At 37.9% G+C, this 24,841-nt stretch overlaps 1 protein-coding gene across 12 annotated transcripts in view; it reads right to left on the minus strand.

Moving 5' to 3' along the window:
• The window catches only part of ARB2A (ARB2 cotranscriptional regulator A), a 496,486-nt gene that overhangs the window by 148,845 nt on the left and 322,800 nt on the right, over nt 1-24,841 (minus strand). For 9 of the 12 annotated variants that reach the window (XM_058276244.2, XM_058276234.2, XM_071209004.1 and 6 more), the window contains one exon: nt 19,551-19,635. The exons of the other annotated variants lie outside the window; for them this stretch is intronic. In XM_058276244.2, coding sequence (XP_058132227.1) covers nt 19,551-19,635 — 85 coding nt within the window. The remainder of the gene's footprint in view (nt 1-19,550; nt 19,636-24,841) is intronic. 12 annotated transcript variants of the gene reach the window in all.

Raw genomic sequence — 24,841 nt, forward strand, 5'->3', positions numbered from 1 at the left:
TCTGAGCCACAGTGATTTCCCTCCCTCTGAACTAACTGACTATCCAGTCGAATAGTTGCTGCCTTAAACAGTCAGCTGGATTTTTCATATCTTAGCTCTCCAACTAGGAGATATGGAACTTTCAAAATGGATATTATAGATCCCATTTATTCTGTACTTACGTGCCAAACAATGTACTAGGGCATACGCCATCCATAGTTCTCTGAGTATAGGAAGTGCATAAAAACATCTGGAGATGACAGTGCTCTGGTTCTTACTTATACCATTCTGTTTGTCAGTTGTTTTGTGTGCTAGGAAATTGCTCCTTGCCTCCTCATTTCTCTAAGAACGTTCCTCACCAAAGCCGCCCATGCAGTCAGATACATGTTATTTCCAGATATCAGAGAACTGGGCTTTGTTTAAGAATACAAGAGTATGTGAGAAACTTCACTACTCCAGTAAAGTCTCCAAAAAATACTTTTTGAATGGAACTACCTCAAAAGAGCAGACTAGATGCACAAGCCAGATTAGATGGCACTGAGCTTAGTATTTTTCCTGCTCTGTAGGTGTCCTCATAAATTAGCAATGACTAGTCATCAGGACTTTCAAGCACCTTCACTCAGAAGGGCAGGTGTAAGGCCCCAAGAACTATATTCGTCAAGGAATAAGGCAAAAGGCAAAGGTGGGAGACAAGATCCAGATACCAGTCACTGAGAGGTCCCTCTTTAGGTCTAGGAAGTGAATTCAGGAATCCAGGATAACTCCGGCAGCTGAGTTATATCAGACAGGAAAGAAGCCTTCCTCCTCATGATGAGTTAACACTACACATTACAACAAGTTCAGTTCACTGAAAAATACCTCAAAACACAAGTAATTATGCTGTAATCCTTTGTGTGAGTTTTTAAGTATGAAATTACATGGCAAAATGAAACAGCAAAGATAGTTATGCAGTTAAGAAAAACTGATAACTGAAGGTATTATAGAAATAAAAGAACATTAAAGTTGTAATACCATGGAAAAATAATCAAATCAATGTAGTCAATCAATAGGATTATTTATTGCTCTGTGAGATAAATTTACATCATACATAGCAACAGCACTATTCTGCATAGAAGGTAACAGAGGACATGAGCAAAAGGATACCTATTTGTGAGTAACTACACAAGATGCTTTTACTCTTCTAAAATTGGTAGAGAAAAACTAGAATGTAGTATAATAATATTGTCAACTTAATTTTCTTCAGGTTTTTCTTAACGAAAATTCTTTGTTGCTGTCCTTTTTATTATTTTTAAATGGCTATGCAGTAATGTAATTACTGCTTAGAAATAAAAGATCATGACACAAATATGACATAACCACACAATCTGAGACTACAAAAAGATTTAGAGTATGCAAAGAAAAACCTCTCCATTTCGTTTTGTTGATCTGAGATATTCACGAGCTATGAATTCCAATAAAATAATGTTAAGTATAAAAATTCTATAGCCTTCATCAGAAGTCTTAAAGAATTTTAAATATTGGTCTAAGGTAGGAAGAACAGTTGAACTGAACAGGGCTAACTTGAAAGGTACTAGGGTGATGAGTTAGGTATATTCATAGATAGTCACAGATAGACGAAGTTTAAAGGTTCTTGTCATGCCAAACAAGATTTAAACGAAATTTTTAGCTGAGTTTGCCCTTGTTACTGAAGAAGAGCTTTAAGGATGTTTTTACATTGATTACTCTAGACAGGGTGAAATCACTGTCTTCTAAAAATTTACACTCTGCTTCCACTTTAGTGCAGGACATACACAACTTGTTTAATGAAAAATTTTCCACTATACTGTACAGTAAAATATACCAAAAAGAAATGATAGCTTATGACCAATGAAACCAGTAATTCAGCATGTGACATGGGCTCAGAAAAGTAAATGAAAAGTAGAATAGAACTTCTGTTTACCACAGACGACTCTCTTAGGTGCTGTGAGAGTTATTTTTTTAAAGAGATTCCAAATTAATTGAATTTGGGGCCATTACCACCACAAGTTTGGGGCCTCAGTGAATTTCCCTGGAATATCTTCAAGAAACTGAGATCTGAAGAAAACTAAACAGAGGCACTCATGCCTTTTCTTTTTGGAAAAATGAATTCATCCATTAGGTAGCATCAAATGTAGAAATGACAATGGAAATTCAAAAGGTTGCATCAGACTAAAAATTATGAGCAGAAATATTTTAATACTGCAACTTTACCTAAATACATAGATTAAAAACTCATTTTAGCATTTTGAACCTAATAAAGGCCCTATGATTTAAGATACTGAGGTAATACATCAATTTAGTCAGCTTATCAAACTGAATTCTCTTTCAAAGACACCTCACTGTGATTCATTCCCAAGGTCTAAAAGAGAAACCAGATTACCAACCTCTCCTTTGAGTCAGAGACTCATGCCCAAACTCAAATTTATTTGTGAAGAGTTTACTGCTCTAGTTCCCAGCAGCCTCATCTTCATGCTATGTGTCTGCAGAAAACATGGCAAGATAAAATTTTTTAAAAAGATTTTTTACTTATTTCTCCCCCCACCCCCACCCCACATTGTCTGCTCGCTGTGTCCATTCGCAGTGTGTTCTTCTGTGTCCACTTGTGTCAGTGGTACCTGGAATCTGTGTCTTGTTTTGTTGCATCATCTTGCTGCGTCAGCTCTCCGTGTGTGCCGTGCCACTCCTGGGCAGGCTGTGCTTTCTTTGTGCTGGGTGGCTCTCCTTACGGGGAGCACTCCTTGCACGTGGGGCTCCCCTATGCAGGGGACACCCCTGCATGGCAGGGCACTCCCTGTGCACATCAGCACTGCACATGGGTCAGCTCCACACGGGTCAGGAGGCCCTGGGTTTGAACCTTGGACCTCCCATGTGGTAGGCGGATGCCCTATCCATTGGGCCAAATCCGCTTCCCTAATGATAAAGTTTTCATTTCCTGAAAACTTCAGTACTCAAGGAAGTACTTACATCAAATGTAATGGAAAACTGAAAGCAATTGATTTCTATTACTATTTATTTATGTAAATTTATCAAATATGCAATTATATATCCACATGGTTAAAAAGTGCATTTATTTTTTTCTTTTTCTTTTTCTTTTCCTTTCTTTTCTTTTTTAATTATCTTTTCAAAAAGTTAATAGATCACACAAAACATTACATTAAAAAACATAAAAGGTTCCCATACACCCCACTCTCCACCCCCTACCCCCATCATTTTTTATTGTATTTTTTTTGAAGATACATAGATTACAAAAAATGTTACATTAAAAAAATGTAAGAGGTTCCTATTTACCCCCATCCCCCCACTCCTCCCACATCAACAACCTCTTTTAGCTTTTATTTTTAATTTTAAAAAATAATTTTAAAAAACAATGAGAGGAAGTGGATATGGCTTAAGTGATAGAGCTTCTGCCTATCATATGGGAGGACCTGAGTTCGATCCCTGGGGCCTCCTGGTGAAAAAGAAGAAGAGAGCCAGTACCTGCGCAAGGGCCTGCATGGTGAGCATAAGTGCCCATGTGATGAGCCAGTGCTTGCGCAAGTGAGTCACGCAGCAAGATGATGACAAATCAAAAGAGAGACAAAGGGCGAGTCAAGGTAAAGCACAGCAGAGACCAGGAACTGAGGTGGCGCAATTGACAGGGAACCTCTTTCCACATCAGGGGTCTCTAGGATGGAATCCTAGATGAGAAAAAATGGGAAGACAACACAGACAGCAAAAACAGCAGGGTGGGAGGACAGGAAGGGGAAAAAAAAAATCTTAAAAAAAAGGGGGTATTAACTTGGCTGATTTCCAGCTAAAATTTTATGTTTTGCTTACAGAGAACTTCCTGTAATAATTTAAATTCAAGAAAAAGAACGATCTTTTAAGATTGTCAGAAATGTGGCTAAAATATAAGGAAGAAACATAAATTTAAAGAAGTTTCTCATCAGGACATACTCTACAACAGATGCCATTTAGAAAGAAAGACAATGTATTAAAGAACTGATAGGTTTTCAGTGACTGAAGGAGAGTATGGAAGATATTAGAAGGAAGAAGAATAAAAGGAAAAGGGTCATTGTGGAACTTAAGGAGATAAGGGAATGAAGAAATAGGGTAAAATACTGAAGAAGAGTAAAACAAGGGGTTTAAATCTTGTACTTCTGTAGAATATATATCAGGAGACTGAGCAGAGCCCTATGATAAGACATGACTATAGAAAATACAAAGACAGAAGCAGGAAAAAAACGATAGAAGTTTTTGAATTCCCACATATTGAAAACGAGTGAATGAGTTCCCTAAAACTATTGTGCAAGACTTGCTGGGCAAAATAATTGCTAATAATAATAGCAACTACAGGCAGTCCTTGCTTTGCATGGTAGTATGGATATATGCAAAATTATCTTAATAACCAAGGGGGAAAATTACAATTGATCCGTGACTTTTAAAATAACGTGAGAACTTTAACTGTAAGTTATAAATGATTAGAATGAAAAAGCAGTAAAACATATTTACTTAGTGTACTGCAATTAAAAAAATAGAAACACTGAAAATTAAAGTGTTTCATTTCTTTGTAAAAAACATATCAATAGTAGTGCATGGCTTCTTTTCATCAGATAACAACATATGGTATAAGCATATCCTTTCTATGCCTTGGCAAATTGTCATACTTCTAACTTGGGATCAGCTTCCAACATTTTATCCTTTGCACTTTCAATGTCGTGAAATATCTCCAAGAGTTCATTTAATGTGAAGTACTTTTTTGTTTTTGTCATCATTTTTGGGACATCTTCATCCTTTTCATTGCAAACCCTTTCTGATTTCACTTCCAGTGTTTCTTTTCCCTTCCTCCCTCCCTCCCTCCCTCCCTCCCTCCCTCCCTCCCTCCCTCCCTCCCTCCCTCCCTTCCTTCCTTCTTTTCTTCTTCCTTTTTTTTTTTTTCCTGCACTTTGATTTTTGTTGGCCATTTCTCTCTTTTGATTATCCATTTTTGTAAAATGACGTGTGGGTTTATCTTTGGGAGGCAGTACTGTCTGTGCGTGAACTGAATAACAGATCGCAGGGACCAAATAAAGGCAGACTTTGAAAGAAAAGATGTGATTGGTCACTGATCACAATTTCATCTGTTATTCATGTAGAGAGATCTGTGGACTTCACGTAAAGAAGGGCTACTTGGAAAATTTGTATTTAATGTAATTATTCACAGTTAATATACTGTGGTAACTGAAATGTTAATGTGCTTTGAGGTGACTGGAGTTCTCTAACTAAATTTTGGTAGCTTAAATTCGTGTATATCAGAATTGTGCAATATGAGGACTGCCTGTATTTACTGAGTTCTTCCTATGTGTACTATCTTAAGAATTCCACAGGGCTTATTTCACTTAATTCTCACAATAACCCAATGCGATGGTGCTAATATTACCCCCAACTTATAGGCAATGTGATTGTAGATCTCCATCTGGACGCATTACAGAATTAATTCTCTACACATTTCCACAGTCTGAATAAATCCAAGTGCTTCTTCATAAACAATGACTTACTACCATTAAAGAGTTTGAGATGGTAAGTAACATATATTCATTGGGAACATATATCTAGAGTAAAAATTCAGGTTCTTACAATAGTATGGAAGGACATTTTCAGAAGATGCACTAACTCTTAGGTAGCATTGGAATACCATATAATGGAAGAGTGTCAGTGAACCAAGAGTTACTCTGGATCCTGAAAAGAGTTTAGAAGTCCTTTACCTTTTCATCTCACATTTCAGTGATCATTCTTTTACTGGGAACAAAGAGAATATTTGCAAAAAAGCAACAGTTCTGCCTAGTAGACTGTGAGTTCCTTGAGGGGCAGGGGTCAAGTCTTAGCACTCTATACTCTTAGAGTCTAGACTACTGCCAAGCATATATTAGGTGCTCAGGAAATCTTTATGGAATTAAATAATAAATCTTTACAGTTAAAATTTCTTGCCTCAACAAAATCAAGAACAATTGAAGTCTGAGATCAGACATGGGATTAGGCATTTTACAGAAAGCAAATTAAAAAATTAAATATTTAAAAAAATAATTAAATTGGGATTTTCTAAAAGTTAAGCTCTGCTGTCTGTGTTGATTTTGCATGCTTGATATTATTTTTGAAGAAAAGTAAACAATTAGCTCTGAGGGATTTTTCCTTAAGAGAAGTGCTACAAAAATCTAAACTACAATGGCTATATATTTGTCACTGTAAAATTCACACTTTATATCATTTAATTCTACTAATACCTCTTTTACATACTGGATACAATTAATTACTAAGTAGGAAAGGAGTAGCTACTACATCACATAAATTCAATTCGAAAGAATACTCTGAATTTCTTTGAGGTCAACTTAAACTTCTGAAATATTAGCTAATAACAAAAGAACTTCCAAGCCAATATTAATTTTGAAAGTTATTAAAAAATTTTAACTTTGGGTCTCATACAAAAAATTTCATCCATAGAAGACATTGTAGAAATAAACTTAAACTGTTATTTCTTTGCCCAAATTAGACAAGTCACTTCTATGGTATTTTAGAAATTAGAAATTATGCAACACAACTGAATTCTCTCAATGACTGTGCCATGCAGCTATTCAAAATGTATGTAAACTAGCTGGCATACAATTTATTGATTGGTACAAAAATATTGAATAGTTGGAGTTGAAAGGGATATTAACAAATAATATGGTCAGAAATGCTTATAAAAATTCTTAAAGAATATTTAGACATTAAATATTTAGACACAGGAAACTTTGCAACAGAACTGAATTCATTTCATTTCATTTATTTATTTATTTAAAAGATTTATTTCTTATTTATTTCTCTCCCCCTCCTCCCCCCCCCAGTTGTCTGCTCTCTGTGTCCATTTGCTGTATGTTACTCTGTGACCACTTCCATCCTTATCAGCAGCACCGGGAATCTGTGTCTCTTTTTGTTACGTCATCTTGCCCTGTCAGGTCTCTGTGTGTGTGGCACCACTCCTGGGCAGGCTGCACTTTTGTCGCATAGGGTGACTCTTTATGGGGCACACTCCTTGCGTGTGGGGGTCCCCTATGTGGGGGACACCCCTGTGTTGCACAGCACTCCTTGATTGCATCAGCACTGTGCATGGGCCAGCTTCGCCACACGGGTCAGGAGGCCCTGGGTTTGAATCTTGGACCTCTCATGTGGTAGGCGGATGCTCTATCCACTGAGCCATATCCGCTTCCCCGAATTCATTTTAGATGTTCTGAATCATACCTAGAAACAATGTAATTTCTTCAAAGAGGTATATTTTGGGGGTGTTTTTGCCAGTAGACAGATTAAGCCTTTGTGACTTGATAGCAGTCTGTCTGTGCAAAACAGAGCAGGGAGAGGGGGTATAGACCAGAGGAGATGGGGCATATGTGGGTAAGAGCAGACACAGACCTTGTAGCTTGAGGGAGGCATATTTCATACAGTCAAAGAGAAGTGAAGGGCAAGCGGACTCAGGCAAACCACATAGGTCAGGCAGAGGAAGACAGAGAGGAGTGCACTAGGTGAGTTGTTCCATAGGCTGGCAGGGCAAAGACACTCTAGGTAGGGGATACTATAGAATACAAAAACTGTAAGAAAAGAGTCATACATAGAGATAAAACCAGATGACAATGAGTATTTTTTTTTGGAGGTACAGGGAATTGAACCTGGTACTTCATACTTGCAAAGCAGGTACTCCATCACCGAGCTATATCTACTCTGCTCAATTACACAGATATGAGAGACTAATCAAGAGTAGTAACATAGAACTGATGGAGGAAGGAGAAACAGAGGACAAGTGAAGTACAGCCAGCCATGGGAAGGTAGATCAATACTTAAGATGTGATAAAAGGATGAAAATTTCTGTCTTATGTATTAGCCGTCTCTGACTTTTCCAAGAATTACAGACATAGCATTAAGAGCCATGAGGCACTTCTATGGGGACAGTAGAAGTAATATGTCTTTCACAGTAACTGCCACCACAATGTTCAAGTAAAAATATAAATTCATGTTATTCTGTTATTTATCCAGTGGCATTTCAGAAATAATTAGTTTTAAATTTCTTTATCTTTAAAGGGACTAGTTAGCTCAGTATAAGGAGAGTTGCCACCTTTACTGCCAAATTCTTCGAAGGATTTTTCACAAATTGGTTCAGAAAGCTGTAAAAACCATGGTGGCTATTTTTAAATTTTTTTTTTTTAAGTGAGATTTCTGGAGGGAGACTGGTGATATTCACTGTGATTACTGGGAAACTGAAAGAGTCAAATTCACAGGATAATATTAGACCTGATAAAAAATACATATAATCACAGCAACTGTTAGTGAAATACCTAAGTAAAGATCATATATTTAGGTAGATTATCTTAAATAATTCTCCAATCATTTATTTTCCCAGAATTCTGGATTTAGCTATTTATAATCAATGATTCACTGAAAACATAAGAACTCCTCATAGTCAACTTTTAGAATATTCATCCCTTCCATTGATGAATAATTTTAAGGTAGCATATAGTAATGAATAGGGGGACTAACTGATTGATAAACGCTACAACACCAATTCTATAGTAATGAACAAAAACTGCCAGAAAAGTGCTATTTAGTTAATGAAAATATCACTTAAAGGATTAGAATGTATATCTTTTGAATGGAAAGAGGGATGCTATAATTCTTGAGACTACATGTAGTAAAAAACTGATACAGTATCATATATACTAACATACCTCAAATGTTAAGGTCTGTTTACAAGGCAAAGTATAGATTTTCAATTACCTAATTAATTTGAGCTGTGTCTAAAAAATATTAGACAGCTTGTCTACACATTCTGGATGACAGTACATTCTAGAAGCAGTGGCCATTGATTTTTCATTGATATCTCCAGAAGGAAGTGATTATTCACTGACAAAGAAGAGATAAAACTCCTTATTGTCATTTCCTTAAGAGATATTACCAGCAATAAAATAAAGTGAATATTTAAGAAGATCTCAGTTTAGTTCAGTCAGTGTAAACAGTCATCTGGACTATTTAAGCAAGGAAAAATTACAGTTACATTAGCAGGTTGTCTACAATTCAAATTCATCTAGAAATTACTAACTTTCCACTTTACTTTCTGCTGGGGACATGAGGCTTGACATTTAGGCATGTGCCAGGTACATATTAGCAATGGCGCTCTTCTTCTATATTCAGAATCAAGACAGATCCAGCTGAATATAGTAATTTTTCAAGTTTAATTCTTAAACCCTGGGAAGTGGATGTGGCTCAACTGATAGAACATCATTCTACCATATGAGGGTGCAGGGTTCGATCCCCAGGGCCTCCTGACCTATGTGTTAAGCTGGCTCACTCACAGGGCGGCCGTGCGCAAGGAATGTCATGCCATGTGGGGGCGCCCTTGCATAGGGGTGCTCCATGCACAAGGTGTGTGCCCCGCAAGGAGAGCCGCCTCATATGAAAAAAGCACAGCCTGCCCAGGAGTAGCTCTGCACACACAGAGAGCTGATATAGCAAGATGACGCAACAAAAAAGAGATGCAGTTTTCCAGTGCCACCTGACAATATAAGCAGACACAGAAGAACACACAGCAAATGGATACAGAGAGCAGACAAACACCGGGGGGGGGGGGGGGGGGGGGGAGTGTGGAGGTGCGGGGGGAGAAATAAATAAAATAAACCTTTTAAAAAAATTCTTAAATCCTAAGATATTTACTATGGTTATTTTTCTTCCTCTTCTCTGTCATCATTGTCTCTTTTAAAATAGGCTTCTTAATTTTTTAAAAAACTTAGATTACATAAATGTTACATAAAAAATATAGGGGATTCCCACATGCCCCACTCCCTACCCCTCCCACATTTTTCCACATTAACAACATCCTTTACTAGTGTGGTACATTTGTTACAACTGATGAACACATTTTGGAGTATTGCCACTAAGCATGGATTATGGTTTACATTGTAGTTTATACTCTTTCCTACACAATTTTGTAAATTTTGGCAATATATAAAATGGCCTGTATCTGACATTGCAATTTCATTCAGGACAATTCCCAAGCACCAAAAATGCTGCCATATACCTGTTTTTTCCCTCTCCCTCCCCTTGGAACCCCCAGTGGCCATTGCTTCCACATCAATGATATAAGTTCTTTCATTGCTAGACACACAATGAGTCTATAGTAGAATACCAGTAGGTCTACTCTAGCCCTTTGTTCACTCCCCAATCCTGAGGATTCTGGGATGGTGATGCCCACTCCAGTTCTAACTGAGAAGGGACTTAGATCCCATGGGGCAGATGGATAGGACTATCTTGCTTCAGTTGCAGACTGTTCCTTGGGATGGTCATTGTCCATCATCATCTCCTTGGTAGTTGCCTTGGGTGAGTTCAATGAACTAGAGAGTAGGTGTTGCAACTCTATGGAGATTCAGGGCCTAGTTGGCATGGACAGTTCAAAGATTTAAGCTCTTGGACACACACCTATCAACTCTAGTACTAACTATAAGTTCAAATAGAAGGGGCAGAAGAGCCACGTGTGGGAAACTACAACTGAGTCCGACTCTGTCACACTGGGGACCATAAATTCCAAGGGCCCACTGGTAGGGCACCAAACTCCTGAGCTGTCTGCCTTGCCTATGTTGTCTGGATGTCTCCAGAGTCCTCAGGAGCCCTGCTATTTGAGAAATATTGACTTTGGCAGTCAATGAGATTCTGCTGAAGTGTGCATAAGCTAACCTCTGGAATGACCACCTGACTCACTTTGAAGTCTCTTAGCCATATAAACTCATTTGTCTTTACCCTTTCTCCCTTTTGGTCAAGGTCTTTTCCGGTTGCATTGCTAGTTGGTGCTTGGTATTAATCCCTTGATACCAGGGAGGTTTATCCCCAGGAGTCATGTCCCACACTAAGAGATGGTAATGCATTTATATGCTGAGTTTGGCTTAGAGAGAGGCCTCATATGAGCAAAAAAGAGGTTCTCAGGAGGTAACTCTTAGGCACCCTATAATACTAGGCTAAGTTTCAACTTTAGAAGTAAAGGATCATAAGTTCAGTCATCAATATCAAGGGCCCGTTAATGGACCATCCTCCCTCACTAGTCACTCCCCCTGTACTTGGGAGCTGCTTGTTGTTTTTGTCTTCATTTTTTATATTTATCTTGATACCTTTCTAATTTTGAGGTGCCAAGATTTATACCAAGTGTTCTATTATAGAGAAAAGCTTGTTTCAAGCCATGGCTGGGCCAAGGAGCAAAGCAATGGATACAAATTTCAGGAAGAATTACATTGACAGGCATCAGACATCTAGATCACATGCTTCGGTGAATCTAGGTTCAGGTATTTCCTTAATAGTAAGAGGAAATATGAAGCTATAAGGTAGAGCTCTGTGTCCTGTGTTTCTAGTGCAAAGTGGTCACTGATATGTTGAGATACTACTGATCCCCTCCGCCTTCAGGTAGCTATGGGGACTCTGGGGTGGTAAGGACATCTGTCCATTTGCCTGTGGACATTAGCAGCTTCATCTGTGAACACCAGAGTACTGCACAAATGTTATAATTTTCCATTATGTGCCATTTAAGGAATAGTGGAATAACTTTAATAATTTACTGGTAACAACACTTTATGCAAACTTTAGAGGGTTGGCAAAGTAGGTTTGGGGAGAAGGTCAAGTTTTCAAGGACACAGAACAAAAGACAGTTGGAAGGGAATAAAGACAGACATTTCAGAGAAGAGTCAGGTACCCTGAAGTCTAGGAAAATGAGTCTGAAGTCAGATAGACAAATAACTGCCTTTATCAGTAGGAGGTTTGGAGGTTATGTCCTAGGGTTGTCCTTTTCCCAAAAAAGCCTTCTCTGGCCACCTACCTAAAAATTCAAATCCTCCCCTCCACACATATATACTTCAAGTCCCTCCTTCCTGTTTCATATTTTCTTTTACAAATGATCACTATCTAAAACACTATACAGGGGAAACATATTTGGTCCAATAGATAGGGTGTCTGCCTACCACATGGGAGGTCCAAGGTTCAAACCCAGGGCCTCCTGACCGGTGTTATGAGCTGGCCCACATGGAGTGCTGATGCACGCAAGGAGTGCTGTGCCATGCAGGGGTGTCCCCCGTGTAGGGGCGCCCCACACACAAGGAGTGCACCCTGTAAGGAGATCCACCCAGTGTGAAAAAAAGTGCAGCCTGCCCAGGAATGGCACCACACACACACAGAGCTGATGCAGCAAGATGATGTAACAAAAAAAAGACACAGATTCCAGGTGCTGAAAAGAATACAAGTGCACACAGAACACACAGCGAATGGACACAGAGAACAGACAACTGGGGGTGGGGGATGGGAAAGGAAGAGAAATAAATAAAAACCAAATCTTTAAAAATAAATAAATAAATAAAATACTATACAATTATCTTATTTATCTAGCTTATTGTCTTTGTCCCCTACTAGAATGTAAGCTCCATGTGGGAATTTTGTATGTTGTAATTCACTGTTTTTTTTTTTTTTTTTAAAGATTTGTTTTTATTTATTTAATTCCCCTCCCCTCCCCCGGTTGTCTGTTTTCTGTGTCTTTTTGCTGCGTCTTGTTTCTTTGTCTGCTTCTGTTGTCGTCAGCTGCACGGGAAGTGTGGGCGGCGCCATTCCTCGGTAGGCTGCTCCCTCCTTCGCGCTGGGTGGCTCTCCTTACGGGGCGCACTCCTTGCGCGTGGGGCTCCCCCACGCGGGGGACACCCCTGTGTAGCACGGCACTCCTTGCGCGCATCAGCACTGTGCATGGGCCAGCTCCACACGGGTCAAGGAGGCCCGGGGCTTGAACCGCGGACCTCCCATGTGGTAGACGGACGCCCTAACCACTGGGCCAAAGTCCGTTTCCCTAATTCACTGTTATATCCCTGGCACCTGGAGCAATGTCTTATACACAGTAAATGCTTGCTCAACAAGAATTTGAACAAGCATTCATGATGTTCAACAAGAACAAGAATGTATGAAGACTAAATGCACATACCCAGAGAGACACAGAGGAAACACATTTGGAGGGGTCTGAAAGTATGCTAACATTAGCAGCAGTACTTAACCAAATCTAGCACCAGTTAGAACCAATCTGGTAAAGAGCATCCTGTCAGTCATGTGCCAGCCAAAGTAAGCTGTGCCCAGGAATTTAAGAAATTAGAAAAAAATCAAGGCTCTGTAACTTTGTCTGCTTTCAAACATTTCTACTTTGCTCTCCTTTCAACCTGGGGAATGCCTTCTCCTACACAGTCAAAAATAGTTGTTTTGGGAGAGCAGCACACCACACAAACTAATTCTAATTTTATTTTTACTGCTGCTCTGATTTCTTTCAGCTTTATTGTTTCTAGATTTCTATGTTCTACTGAACATTTTCCTTTAAACTCTAAATTTTCCTTTTGATTTCTTCACTGTATTTTCTATCTTTCTAGCTCGGGTTTCTGTGTAATATTTTGTGACCCTTATCAACAGAGAGAATATAGGAAACCATGAGAAAAGTTAATAGAAAATAAGACAGGAAAATAGAAGGATATTTCCGCAAATGCATTTTCACTCCTATAGGATTAAAATAATCAATGACATTTAAAAATAAATGATAGTCTTAAATTCTAAAATGACAAATGAAAATACATATAGTACCACATTTTCACAGTATCTTCCTTCTGATGACCTCAAAATATTCCTCCAGATACTGTAACAATTGTCCTCATAACGTTTCCTCAAGATAAGTGAGCAGATACTTGCAGTTGCCATGTTATAAAAAAACAAATAACCAGAATATGTGAAGCAGGCTATTAAGACAGGGAATTCACAGAAGGATCTGGAACCTGGCAAGAAGTCCACGTGGACATCAGCAACCCAAAGATGGCTGCTGGAAGACCCTCCCCAAGATTCCGCCACTCAGAAGACTTCCTCTGGAAGCCAGGAGAAGCCTGATTATTCCCTAAGGACTTTATCATTGGGCCCTCCTGGGAGATTGCTGGGGAAATAAAAAATCAAAACAGTGAACAGCTGGAACTCCTCCCCTGCTATTAGCAAAGGGGTGGGAAAATTAGCAGTTTAAAAAGCACACTCTTGCCTCTGGACCTGGACTCCAGCTGCCGTCTCCTCCACTTGAATCACCACACAAGTAAAACCTGGGCATTTATAAGCTGTAATGGGGAATTGTAGCCAGTAAATTGGTCCTCTTTATCACTTTTCAGCCCCTTCCTCTCTACCTGGGACCCCTGCTCTGTTATTTCCTCCCATTTCTCTTCCCTCCCTACCTGAATAAATCACTGGCCTAACTCACCCAGCGTGCTCTTGAAATTCATTTCTGCAGCACAGCCAAGAACCTAAACAAAATCCGGTAATATATGAATTATAACAAAAACATAGATCCTACTAATTGATTATATCATTCTCTGGATTACAGTGTATTCAATCGATTGATTTTACTTGTAGAAAACACTATAAATAGAAAGAAGTAAGGAACCAGTCACTTGATACAGACTCAAAACGCTTCAAACATCTACCATTCACTATATATTATAACTGAAAAGGTATATATCACTTTAAGTATAAGGTAAAATATTGCCAACTCATTCATGTGGAGTTGTGAAGTACTACAAAAAGTGCTATCAAAAAGAAAAAAATAAAACAATATCACTGCACTGAAAATAATTATCAATGATATTTTAAATATAATTATAAAACTTTATTGTAGTTGCTTTTGAAATAGATAGTCAAAGGTAAATACCATTCATAAAATGAAGATTAAGAGCAACAGATCTATTTTTTTTTCCTTTTGATAAAGGGAAACAGATTTAGTTAAAAGGAAAAAACTACAGCATTAAATGAGTATGTGTTTTTACAGGCAATTTCACTGATATCACCGTGAAACTTTCAGTCAAAAGATAACAGCATATAACTTAAGAAAAAGTCCACAACTTTATAATTTAGAAAGCTGGGGGGAAAAGACTTCACCAAATTGAATGTACAACTTGGATATCTATTACTAATTTATGGTCAGTACCTATGATGAAATCTTCAAATAATATTAACATTTTAAATTACAGATAACAGGATTTTTGACCATAGGATTTTGGGTGTTTACAATCTTGTTATTTCCATTTGAATTTTCTGCCATCACTTCAATTGCCATCACCTCAATCAAATAGGTCATAAAGCAATTTCATCATTTGTTGCCCTTCAGTGATTTCTATCTCCAGCTTCCCTACTTCCGGCAATTGTGTTTTCATTCTCCCAGTTACTTACACTAGAGTTTATCATTGTCTCCTCCCTTTCCCTTAGCCTCCATATCCAATCTATTTATCATCAAGAGGTGTGGATGTTTCCTGAGTAATCTTTGTTATAACTTTTGTAGCCTCTCCATTTCCATTGCCACCACTATAATTCATGCTATCAACTCCATATACTTGTTTCATTGCAATAGCCTGCTAATGAGACCTGCTGCCTCCAAATTATCCATTTGCTAAATCTTTTTTAAAAAACTCACTTTCATATCCCTTGTCTAACATTTTAAAAATTACTCTTTGGGTGAAACCTAATGCTGATGGCAATTTTCAAAAGGACGCAACTACCTACTAACAGGGGGCTAGGAAATGCTTTTTTTTTCTGGGAAAAAATCTTGATAATTTCTTATTCCCTGCTATGTCCCCAGCTTTCAGAGTAATGTCTTGGAAATAGTGTCAACAAATATTTGAGGAATAAATGGATATATACTAGGGAGTATATGTGAAATCTCCTGATTTAAGCCAAATTTGTTAGAATAAAAATCTAGAAGTTTTAGAAAGTTACAAGAAGTGGCAAGTTCTATCCTAAGGAAAAATTTTGTCAGAGAAGAGCTGAATAGTTGAGGATTTAGTATGAGACCAAGGGAGTGTGATAAGGAAGAAATTAATATATTCTCCCTGATAAATTGTATAGCAAGTCTACTCAGATGCTGACTTGTCTTCAATAGGCTTAAGTTGCTCTTAAGAACTAAAATATCACAGCTAAAAAAAAGGAGCCTTTACAAGGTTTTAGTCTCAAAGTTATGGTTGTTTCTATTTAGCTTTGAGTGACCACTAAAGTTTAACCCTGTTGTGTTAATTATTGTTGAGTAACAAATCATCCCCAAACCTGGCAACCTAAAATAACAAACATTTATCATCTGACTGTTTCTGTGGATCAGGAATATGTGTGTGGCTTAATTGGGTGACTCTGGTTTAAGGTCTCTCAGAACAAGGCTGCAGTCAAGGTAGTAAGGTCACTCACTTGGCTGTTTGCAGCCCTCAGGTCTTCCATGGCTCTCTGCCAGAGATACCAGTTCTTTGCCTGTAGGTTTTTCCATCCATTAGTTCACAATATGATTCATAAAATGGCACCTGGCTTCCATTAGAGAGAGGAAGTGAGAGGGCAAGAGAGGGTCTGAGTTCTGTTAACATTTACCCATCTTAGCATGTTCTTCATTTTCCTGAAGCAGCAGGCTTGACAGAATGGGGAATTTACCTTTTAAAGACTCAGTTATGGGGCGGGTAGATGGCAACACGTCGCAGGGCTAAGACAGTGTCCTCCAGGATGTGGTATTTGCACTAAACCAGCATTTAATATATGGTGCTATGTTTCAGTTGTCTAGTTGCTAAGACAAATACTATAGAGTGGGTTGGCTTAACTACAGAAATTTATTGGCTCTTGGTTTCAGAGGCTAGAAGGCTTTTCTTCCACCTGGAGTCAGCATCTTCTGGTGGGCCAGCATTCTATGGAGTTCCTTGACTTTTCTGTTCTATGCCAATTCACGTGGCAATGTCTTCTCCTTTCTCTTCTGAGTTCCACTGACTTCTAGCTTCTGGCTGCTTCCTGTGGCTTCTCTGTAAATCCGACGGTAATAGGATGAAGAGTCTTCCTGATTTAGTTGGACCACACCTTAATGGAAGTAATCTCTTCAAAATGCCCTATAGGTTCACACCCACAAGAATGGATTAAGATAAAAAACTTGTTTTCTGAAGTATATTTCTTTATGGCCAGATGATGTTTTTCCCAGATCTGGCCATTAAGAGGTGAAATGACTGTTAATGATTACTCTATTATCCTTAGTGATTCATAGCAAAATGTTACTTCCCATTTCCATGATTTTAGGCTCTCCTGGTCTAAAGGTATTAGTTCCAAAGGGAGGAATGTTTCCATCAGGGAATACAACAATAATTCATTGTACTGGAAATTGAGACTGCCATCTTGCCACTTTGGGCTCCCAGTGCTACTGAATCAACAGACAATGGAGGGTGTTATTGTTCTGGCTGGGGAAAATTGAGTTGCTACTACACAATGGGGGTATGTCTGCAATGCAGGATATCCTCTAGGGTACCTCTTTGTACTTCCATGGTCTATGATTAAAGTCAATAGGAAACCACATGAGCAGATTGGGTTATCTTACCAGGCAAAGAACCATGAACACCTGAGGTACTTAATGACAGCAAAGAGAATATGGAATGGGTAGCGAAGAAGGTAGTTATAAATACCATCACAGCCCATTGCAAAAATGAGGAATATATTTATTATGACTATTTCTTCCTTATTTTGATATGAATATTTTTGTATATACATTAGTTTAATATTTTTGCTTTCTTTTTTCCTCTCTCAATCCTTTATCATCTAATATAAGATATGCCAACCATAATTAACTTTTATTTCTCAGTATTTAAATGACAGAATAGCAAAGGTGAGAAGAATGAACATCAGCCAAAGATGAAAAAAGGGACATTGCACTCTCTTCTAGGAAAAGGGTTAGTGTGCTTTTGGTTGTATATGGAATAGTTGTATCATGCTAGGTGGAAACATGACTTTACTAATGTCTTTATTTGGAGATTAAGTCTGGTTTACAGGAATGTATTTGAGTGCCAGGTTGACAACGGGTGGACTGTGGTGACTTTGTAATGTATTGACTAGGTTGAACTACATTTCCTAGACTTCCTTTTCCTGTATGTTTCCACTTAGAGTGGTTCATAGGGGAGATATTTGTGGGATATTTGGATGGTGAAATGAAGCAGCAGACATTTTCTAGTTCACACATGCTGTCCCTTATCTGCTAGCTTACTTCATGGCATGAGGCAGTGGCCAGGACTGCACCTGCTCTGCTCTCCCCTGGATCCTCCTTCAGCATCTCTGATATTGGTCCAAGTGTTGCATGTTTAGCTCCAGGACAAATGGCATTAGCTTCTAACTGGATTCCCACACCACCAAGGCAGAGACAATAACTGACATGGGTGTAAGTTCATCCTCATGGCATCTAGCTCATGTTTGTGGATTCCAGCTCATTCTTGTTCTCCCCCATTTTACATCCATTTTCCCTTACCAACTGTCTGCTCTGTAGACTCAAGCTCTAGCATCAGATAAAAGTCAACAGCATTAGAGACTGCTTAACCATTTCTACTCAAATTATTCCAGGTCACATCTCTGTAATAAATTCTTTTGTGTGTATGTGTGTGTGTATAATAGCATACCTATCTCCTATGGGTCTGCTTCTCTGATTTAACCCTGTCTGATATAGCTATAAAATTTAGCTATAGTGACAATGAAGTTCACCTGAAGTTTAGGTATTAAAGACAATGAAGTTTAGTTATAACAATATTTCTTTACCTAACACATGAACTGTCCCCCAAACTATTTCCTTTAAATATGTAAATATGTTTGCAACTATAAGTACTTAGTGATTAGGTATCTTCTATGATTGTTATATTGAGTAGTTTGTGTTCCAAACTTCTGCTTATTCTGTGGCATCTATGACTATAGCAAGTCCACATCTCTCTTGTAGCTATAACCAGATATTCACTGTGTTTAACATCTAAATTGATTGGGAACTATGAAAGGCAAAACCAGAAAACAATGACAATTGTCATTTGTTCCTCTTACCTAGAGACTAGAGATTTAAGTACAAACCCTGTAGCCTGGAAATTAATGCCCACCTTAAAAGGGCTGGAACCCACTTGCTTCCTGAGGTCTCACCTCTCCCCTTTCCTTTGAACAGAGGCCAATCTTGTCTTTGTTCCCTGTGAACATCTTCAGGTCCATTAAAGCTGTTGCTCTGTTTCTTTTGCCTCAGATGCTATATCACGTGTCTTCCCACAATCCAAACCCTTTCTAACCTGTAAGTTCCAGCTAAAATATTTCACATGAAAAACTTTTCTAGAGATTCCAGGTCATAGCAATCTGTTTTCTTTGCACTCATAGCCTTTACTGGCTGTCTTGTCATTGCGTTGGTACTTTATCAAGGCAAAATACCCAGTGAGATAGACTGTATGGTTACCTAGGCCTTGTCTTAGTCAACCTTTTATTTACGCATGTTTTGTTTCCTTAAGCTCCAACAGTAACTTTCTATATTATTCTTAAATCATTTCATCTACTTATGGAGTTTTTTGGGTTAGGGTAAACTACTTAATAAATTTCATATAGTAAATTATATCCATGCTCTATCTTACCAATAATTTATTCAACAATTCATGGCAGAATAATATGCTTAGTTCAGAAAAATATTTCTATTTGCCATTAGAGTATTTTTTTACCTTAAAAAAATCACATATCTCTCATCAAACACATACCTGCTGAGACGCGAGGACAGTCAGGCAGCATAGACTCCACTGATGTGTCTAAAGGTTCTGAACTAGAGACCCAATTACAACAGTTCTGCAATGCAACAGAGATAATTTTCTGTTGTAACATAATTTAAGCCACAACCAAATTTTTAGGCTGCAGAGATTAATTTATCCCGATATAATCAACTACTAGAAGTGCATTCAAAATTTATTTGCATATACTTTACAACATTTTCTTATGTAAACAGTAATTATTCATGACCAACATGACTGGAAAAAGTTTATCTTCTACAATTCAGCCAATCATCTGTACTCATATTAAGGAGACATGCAATCTTTTGTGGATCATAATGCAATATATTTCTAAGAGAAGGCTAAATAGCCAAGGAGTAAACAAATAATTAAAGGGATTATAATTCAGGAAAATTGAAAAAAAGAATCCATTTTTGACTTTAAGATTGAAATATAGATTTTATCATGTGAAAGAATAGCTACATTTCTGTGGTATAATCTTTGTATGTATAATTGTAGAAAAAATTTGGCCCAAATAAATACGCTATCTTAATTTTTACTTCAAACTTGTTCAATGGGGGCTGTATCAACATAGTTCAAAAGAAACACAACCTGGTAAATTGTAGCTGTGTGTCTGCAGGCACCAAGTCTTCCATATTAAAGATCAACTTTGAAAGCAATGATGATTTGCAACTCATCAAATGAAATAAAAACAATACATACTCCTGTACAGTTTAAGTCTGTATTTGAAGTCTGGCCTTTAAAAAGTGTGCTAAAGTTATTAACTTCATATGGTTGTTTATACATTTCTCAACACATACAAACACACACATCCACAATGAATTTCCAGACAGATTTTTTTTTTTTTTTTTTAAGAACTCACCCCATCAATCATGTTGGAAAAATTGCTGATTGCTATTCTGATAAACAAGCATGTATTGTGTATTTTTAGATGCTTGCTGCCCTGGTTGTGCACCATGGAATCCGTCTTCACTGTGGAAAGATCCTTGACTGGTAGATCAAGTGTCTTATTGTATTTCCTTAATTCATTCTGTCTGGAAGAAGATGTCAGCTGTGTTGCAGTGAGGAGAGAATTTCAAAGGCCCCAATCCCCACCAATAAAGGCTGAGGAATGGCTTTTGAATAGATTTGTCAAGGCAACCCTACTGTTCTGGGACCAGGGAGAGCAGGAGTAACATAAAGGAATGGTTGCTGTATGAGATTAGAAAGTAAAGTTCACAAAGCATGGCAGATTTCTGTAAGAAACAGTAGATCAATGAAACTATTGAACTGTGTAGAAAAAAACATGAAAACAAACATAACATCTAGTAATGTTCTTAAATGCATTCTTTCTTTTTATATTTAAAATGGATAAAATAGTAACATTTTCATGTATTACAAAAGCTTGAAAGTTTAAAGTGGATACATATTCTATAACTTGCATTCCTAATCTTAATTAGCAGCTGAATGCAAAATTATACAATGTAAAAGAGAAGAAATTATAAAAGAAGTAGGGTTTTAGAAGATATTTCATATACTTGAAATAAGTAAAATTAATATTACTTTTGATAGAATACCACAGCATAGAGTTCTAGATAATGCAGAAGATTAGCACACAATTAGCCAGCTTTTATATACAATGTGACACTTGCTTGTAAGAAATAAGTATTCTCCAAAGAGTGTCAAGATATGTAAATGGATGATTTGTTTTATCATTCATCACAGCCCCTAATAAATTAAAAAATCATGACTTCTATAGGTACTAAAAATAGGCTCCCAATGATACAGGGAGATAGCGTCAATGAAGAATGACTTTCTTTCTCTCTCTTTTTCTTAAACAATTCAGTTTTTTCAATGACAGCAATTAGCACTACAGACAGACAGGCAGCGATTAGGTATATATTTTAATTATTATTCATCCTACCAGTACCTCCAAATCTGATGAAAGTCAGCTATTATCCAGGTGATATGTCAGTCTTAATACTGCTCACCTACACTTCACGTATGTAAAACTATGTCTTATAGGATTTTCTGGTATTAATAAAAGTGATGGCACATTAGACTATGCAGATTATACTAATCACATTCTAACTTGTTTTCATTGACTTTGAAATACTGAACAAAATGGTCTTTATCCAGATAACCTTTAACTCAAACATTTAAGGCAAAATGTAGGGTAATATTTTATGGTTCCGAAATTTCAACTTTTTATCTGGGCACGTTTTTAAGCCTGGATCTTTAGTGAAAATAGGATAGAAGAGAAACACCTCACAGTGAAAGTCAATATATTCAAAAGTTGTCTGGAAAGATGAAGTACCTTTGTAGGATTATAAAGGTTTGATACTTTAAGTTTGAAGAGTATATGTATATAAGTGTATGCATGTGTGAGTGACATTTTAACTCCACTGAGAAAAGTTCATAGAAAAAAGGGCAAAACAATCTAAAACTCTTTGCCATGTGAAAGCATATAAACAAATTAATAGACGCATATTGGAAAATACATGTAAAGAAAGAAATAAGAGAAAGATACTGTATTAGTCAGCCAAAGCGGTACTGATGCAAAATATCAGAAATTGGTTGTTTTTTATAAAGGGGTAGGAGCTTACAGTTACCAGGCCATAAAGCATAAGTTACTTCCCTCACCAAAATCTATTTTCACATGTTGGAGCAAGATGGCTGCCAACATCTGCGAGGATTCAGGCTTCCTGGCTTCCTCTGGGCTCAGCAACTCTGTTTTCCCCACAAGGTCAGCTGTAGACTATGAGGCTCTCTAGACTTTGCCTCTCTCCACAAGGTCAGCTGTAGACTATCAGATGGACAGCTCGGTCTCTCTCCCTGGGGTTTCTGCCGTGTTTATGAAGCTGTCTCTGTTCTTCCTGTGTGTTCTCTTGACTCAGGTCCTCTCTTCCCAGGGCTTGCTTCTCTTTTCTCTGTGTGCTTACTTTCTGGGACTCCAGATTACGACTTCAGCATCAAACACCAATATCAAAACTCCAACATCACAAAAACCCCCAACTCTGTCCTTTGCCATGCCTTCTATCTGTCAGTCCCCACCCACCAAGGGGTCAGGACTCAACCCCCTAATGACATGGCCCAATCAAAGCCCTAATCATAACTTAATCATGCCCAGGTACAGACCAGATAACAAACATAATCCAATATCTATTTTTTGGAATTCATAACTATATCAAACTGCTACAGATAGATAACCATTTCATATGAGTTCAAGCTATCTGAAATTCTGTTATCAAATGTAACTCCTTATTCTGATGTGTATTTATAGTTTGAGAACCAAATCTGTTTCACTGTATTTCTATTGCTTATTCTCTCAATGCCCTGATTTGCTCCCCGTTCAAGTTCTTCATAGCCCAAGTTCAGATGAAAATTAGTGAAGTGTCCAGGGTGGTGACACAGGCCACCCACTAAGAAAACTTTACTTAAACTCAAAATACACTGGAGTGTTTTCCTATTCCCTGTAGATCTTATCTTAGTTGTCCTGAACAGGGAGGAACAGAGCATGAGCCTGACTAGAGATACGACAGAGCATGCTAAGCCTCTGCTGCAGTTCCCGCATCCCAAATCAACATGCCTAGAGAAAGAAGCTCTTGGCCAGAGCCAGAAGATGGGGACAAATCAGGTAACTAGTATTCCTCTGGGTTTCAGGGAAAAGGAGAGAAATAAAGACACCATAGTGAGTGTTTCTTACAGTTAAGTGTTTTCAATTTAAAGGTCTTTTACTTTGAGATTATGAGCTTTCAGGATTTTGTGGTTGTAAATTGAAATTTCTTTGAAATCTGAGGGTTTGGGATTGACTGATATAGACTAGAAGTGCCTATAGGCCAGTGTGGAATGACTCCCTTTGACATTTGAACCAGGGTTTAACAATATTCCAGAGTAGACAAGAAAGGAATTAAAACATTTTATCAGAAAGGTTAGAATATAGCATATTCTATTTAAAGAGAAAACTAGGTAGCAGTTGTATGAGGTGTTTGAGATATTTTGAGATGTTTGCTGCCCTGATTGAGTTTAGGTGTTTATTCAATTTTATTTCATGTGACTTAGTTATAAATCATCATGGCCATAAAGGTTGGAAGGCTTTGTGCCCTTAGACAAGTACAGCTACGATTCACCAGGCCCTATACTTAGTGGTGAACAGTGATAGGTAAGGGTTCACAATGTTCAGTGCCCAGGTGTATGTCAGGATAGGACAGTCACCCACTTAGCCTTCACAGGCCTGGAGTATGAGGTAAGAAGGGCTTCTTAAGGGCTGCCTTCACTTACTTTCTATCTTTCCCATGAGGCTGGCTTAGAATCTAGAGTGGGTCTTTTAGTTGGCAGTAGGTTTCACTTGAAATAATTTTCAAAAGAAGCCTCTTTTGACCTTGGTTTTATTTTTCTTAAATTCCTATTAAAAATTACACATGTGTGTAGGGGATTTGAATCTCTGGACTGATAATATGACACCCAGGCCCAGAGCCTCAACAGACTTCAGCTCCTACACTTTGACTTATTGGACTTACTCCACTCAGCTAACATGGAGTTGAAGAAGGTCAACCACCACAACATGGAGCCTAGAGTGTCTACAACTAGAAGCGGGAAGAGTGCATCCAGTACCCATGTGGAATCTAAGCCCTCACTTGACATAGGTGTGCAATGGACACAACCAATCCAATGTCCACAGAGAAAATGTGGAATGGGTGTGGGAACGGTAGCCATGGGGGCTGCTGGGTGTGGGGAACGGGAGGAAGAGATGAGATGTGGAGGCGTTTTCGGGACGTGGAGTTGTCCTGGATAGTGCTTCACGGACAATTACGGGACACTGTAGATCCCCCCAGGGCCCACTGGATGGAACGTGAGAGAGTCTGGGCTATGATGTGAACCATTGACTATGGGGTGCAGTGATGCTCAGAGATGAACTTACCAGGTGCAATGGATGTATCACGATGATGGGAGAGAGTGTTGCTGTGGGGGGAGTGGGGGGCGGGGGTGGTGGGGTTGAATGGGACCTCATATATTTTTTTAAATGTAATTAAAAAAAAAATAATAATAATAATAAATAAATATTTTAAAAAAATTACACATGTGATACAAGAATATATTCCTTAACCTTCTCTTCTATAGGCTAATCACTAAAATTAAAAAATAAACTTTTAAGAGTTAATACTTTATAGCAACAATTTTAATTATCACATTAAAATGCTTAGAAAACAAAAAATTTTGTACTAATGTTTAGTACAATATGACTATGCAATTTCTATTACTGTACTATTTTCAAATTTTGAAGT

The sequence above is a fragment of the Dasypus novemcinctus genome, chromosome 2 (assembly GCF_030445035.2).
Source record: "Dasypus novemcinctus isolate mDasNov1 chromosome 2, mDasNov1.1.hap2, whole genome shotgun sequence".
In the NCBI taxonomy this organism is placed as follows: domain Eukaryota; kingdom Metazoa; phylum Chordata; class Mammalia; order Cingulata; family Dasypodidae; genus Dasypus; species Dasypus novemcinctus.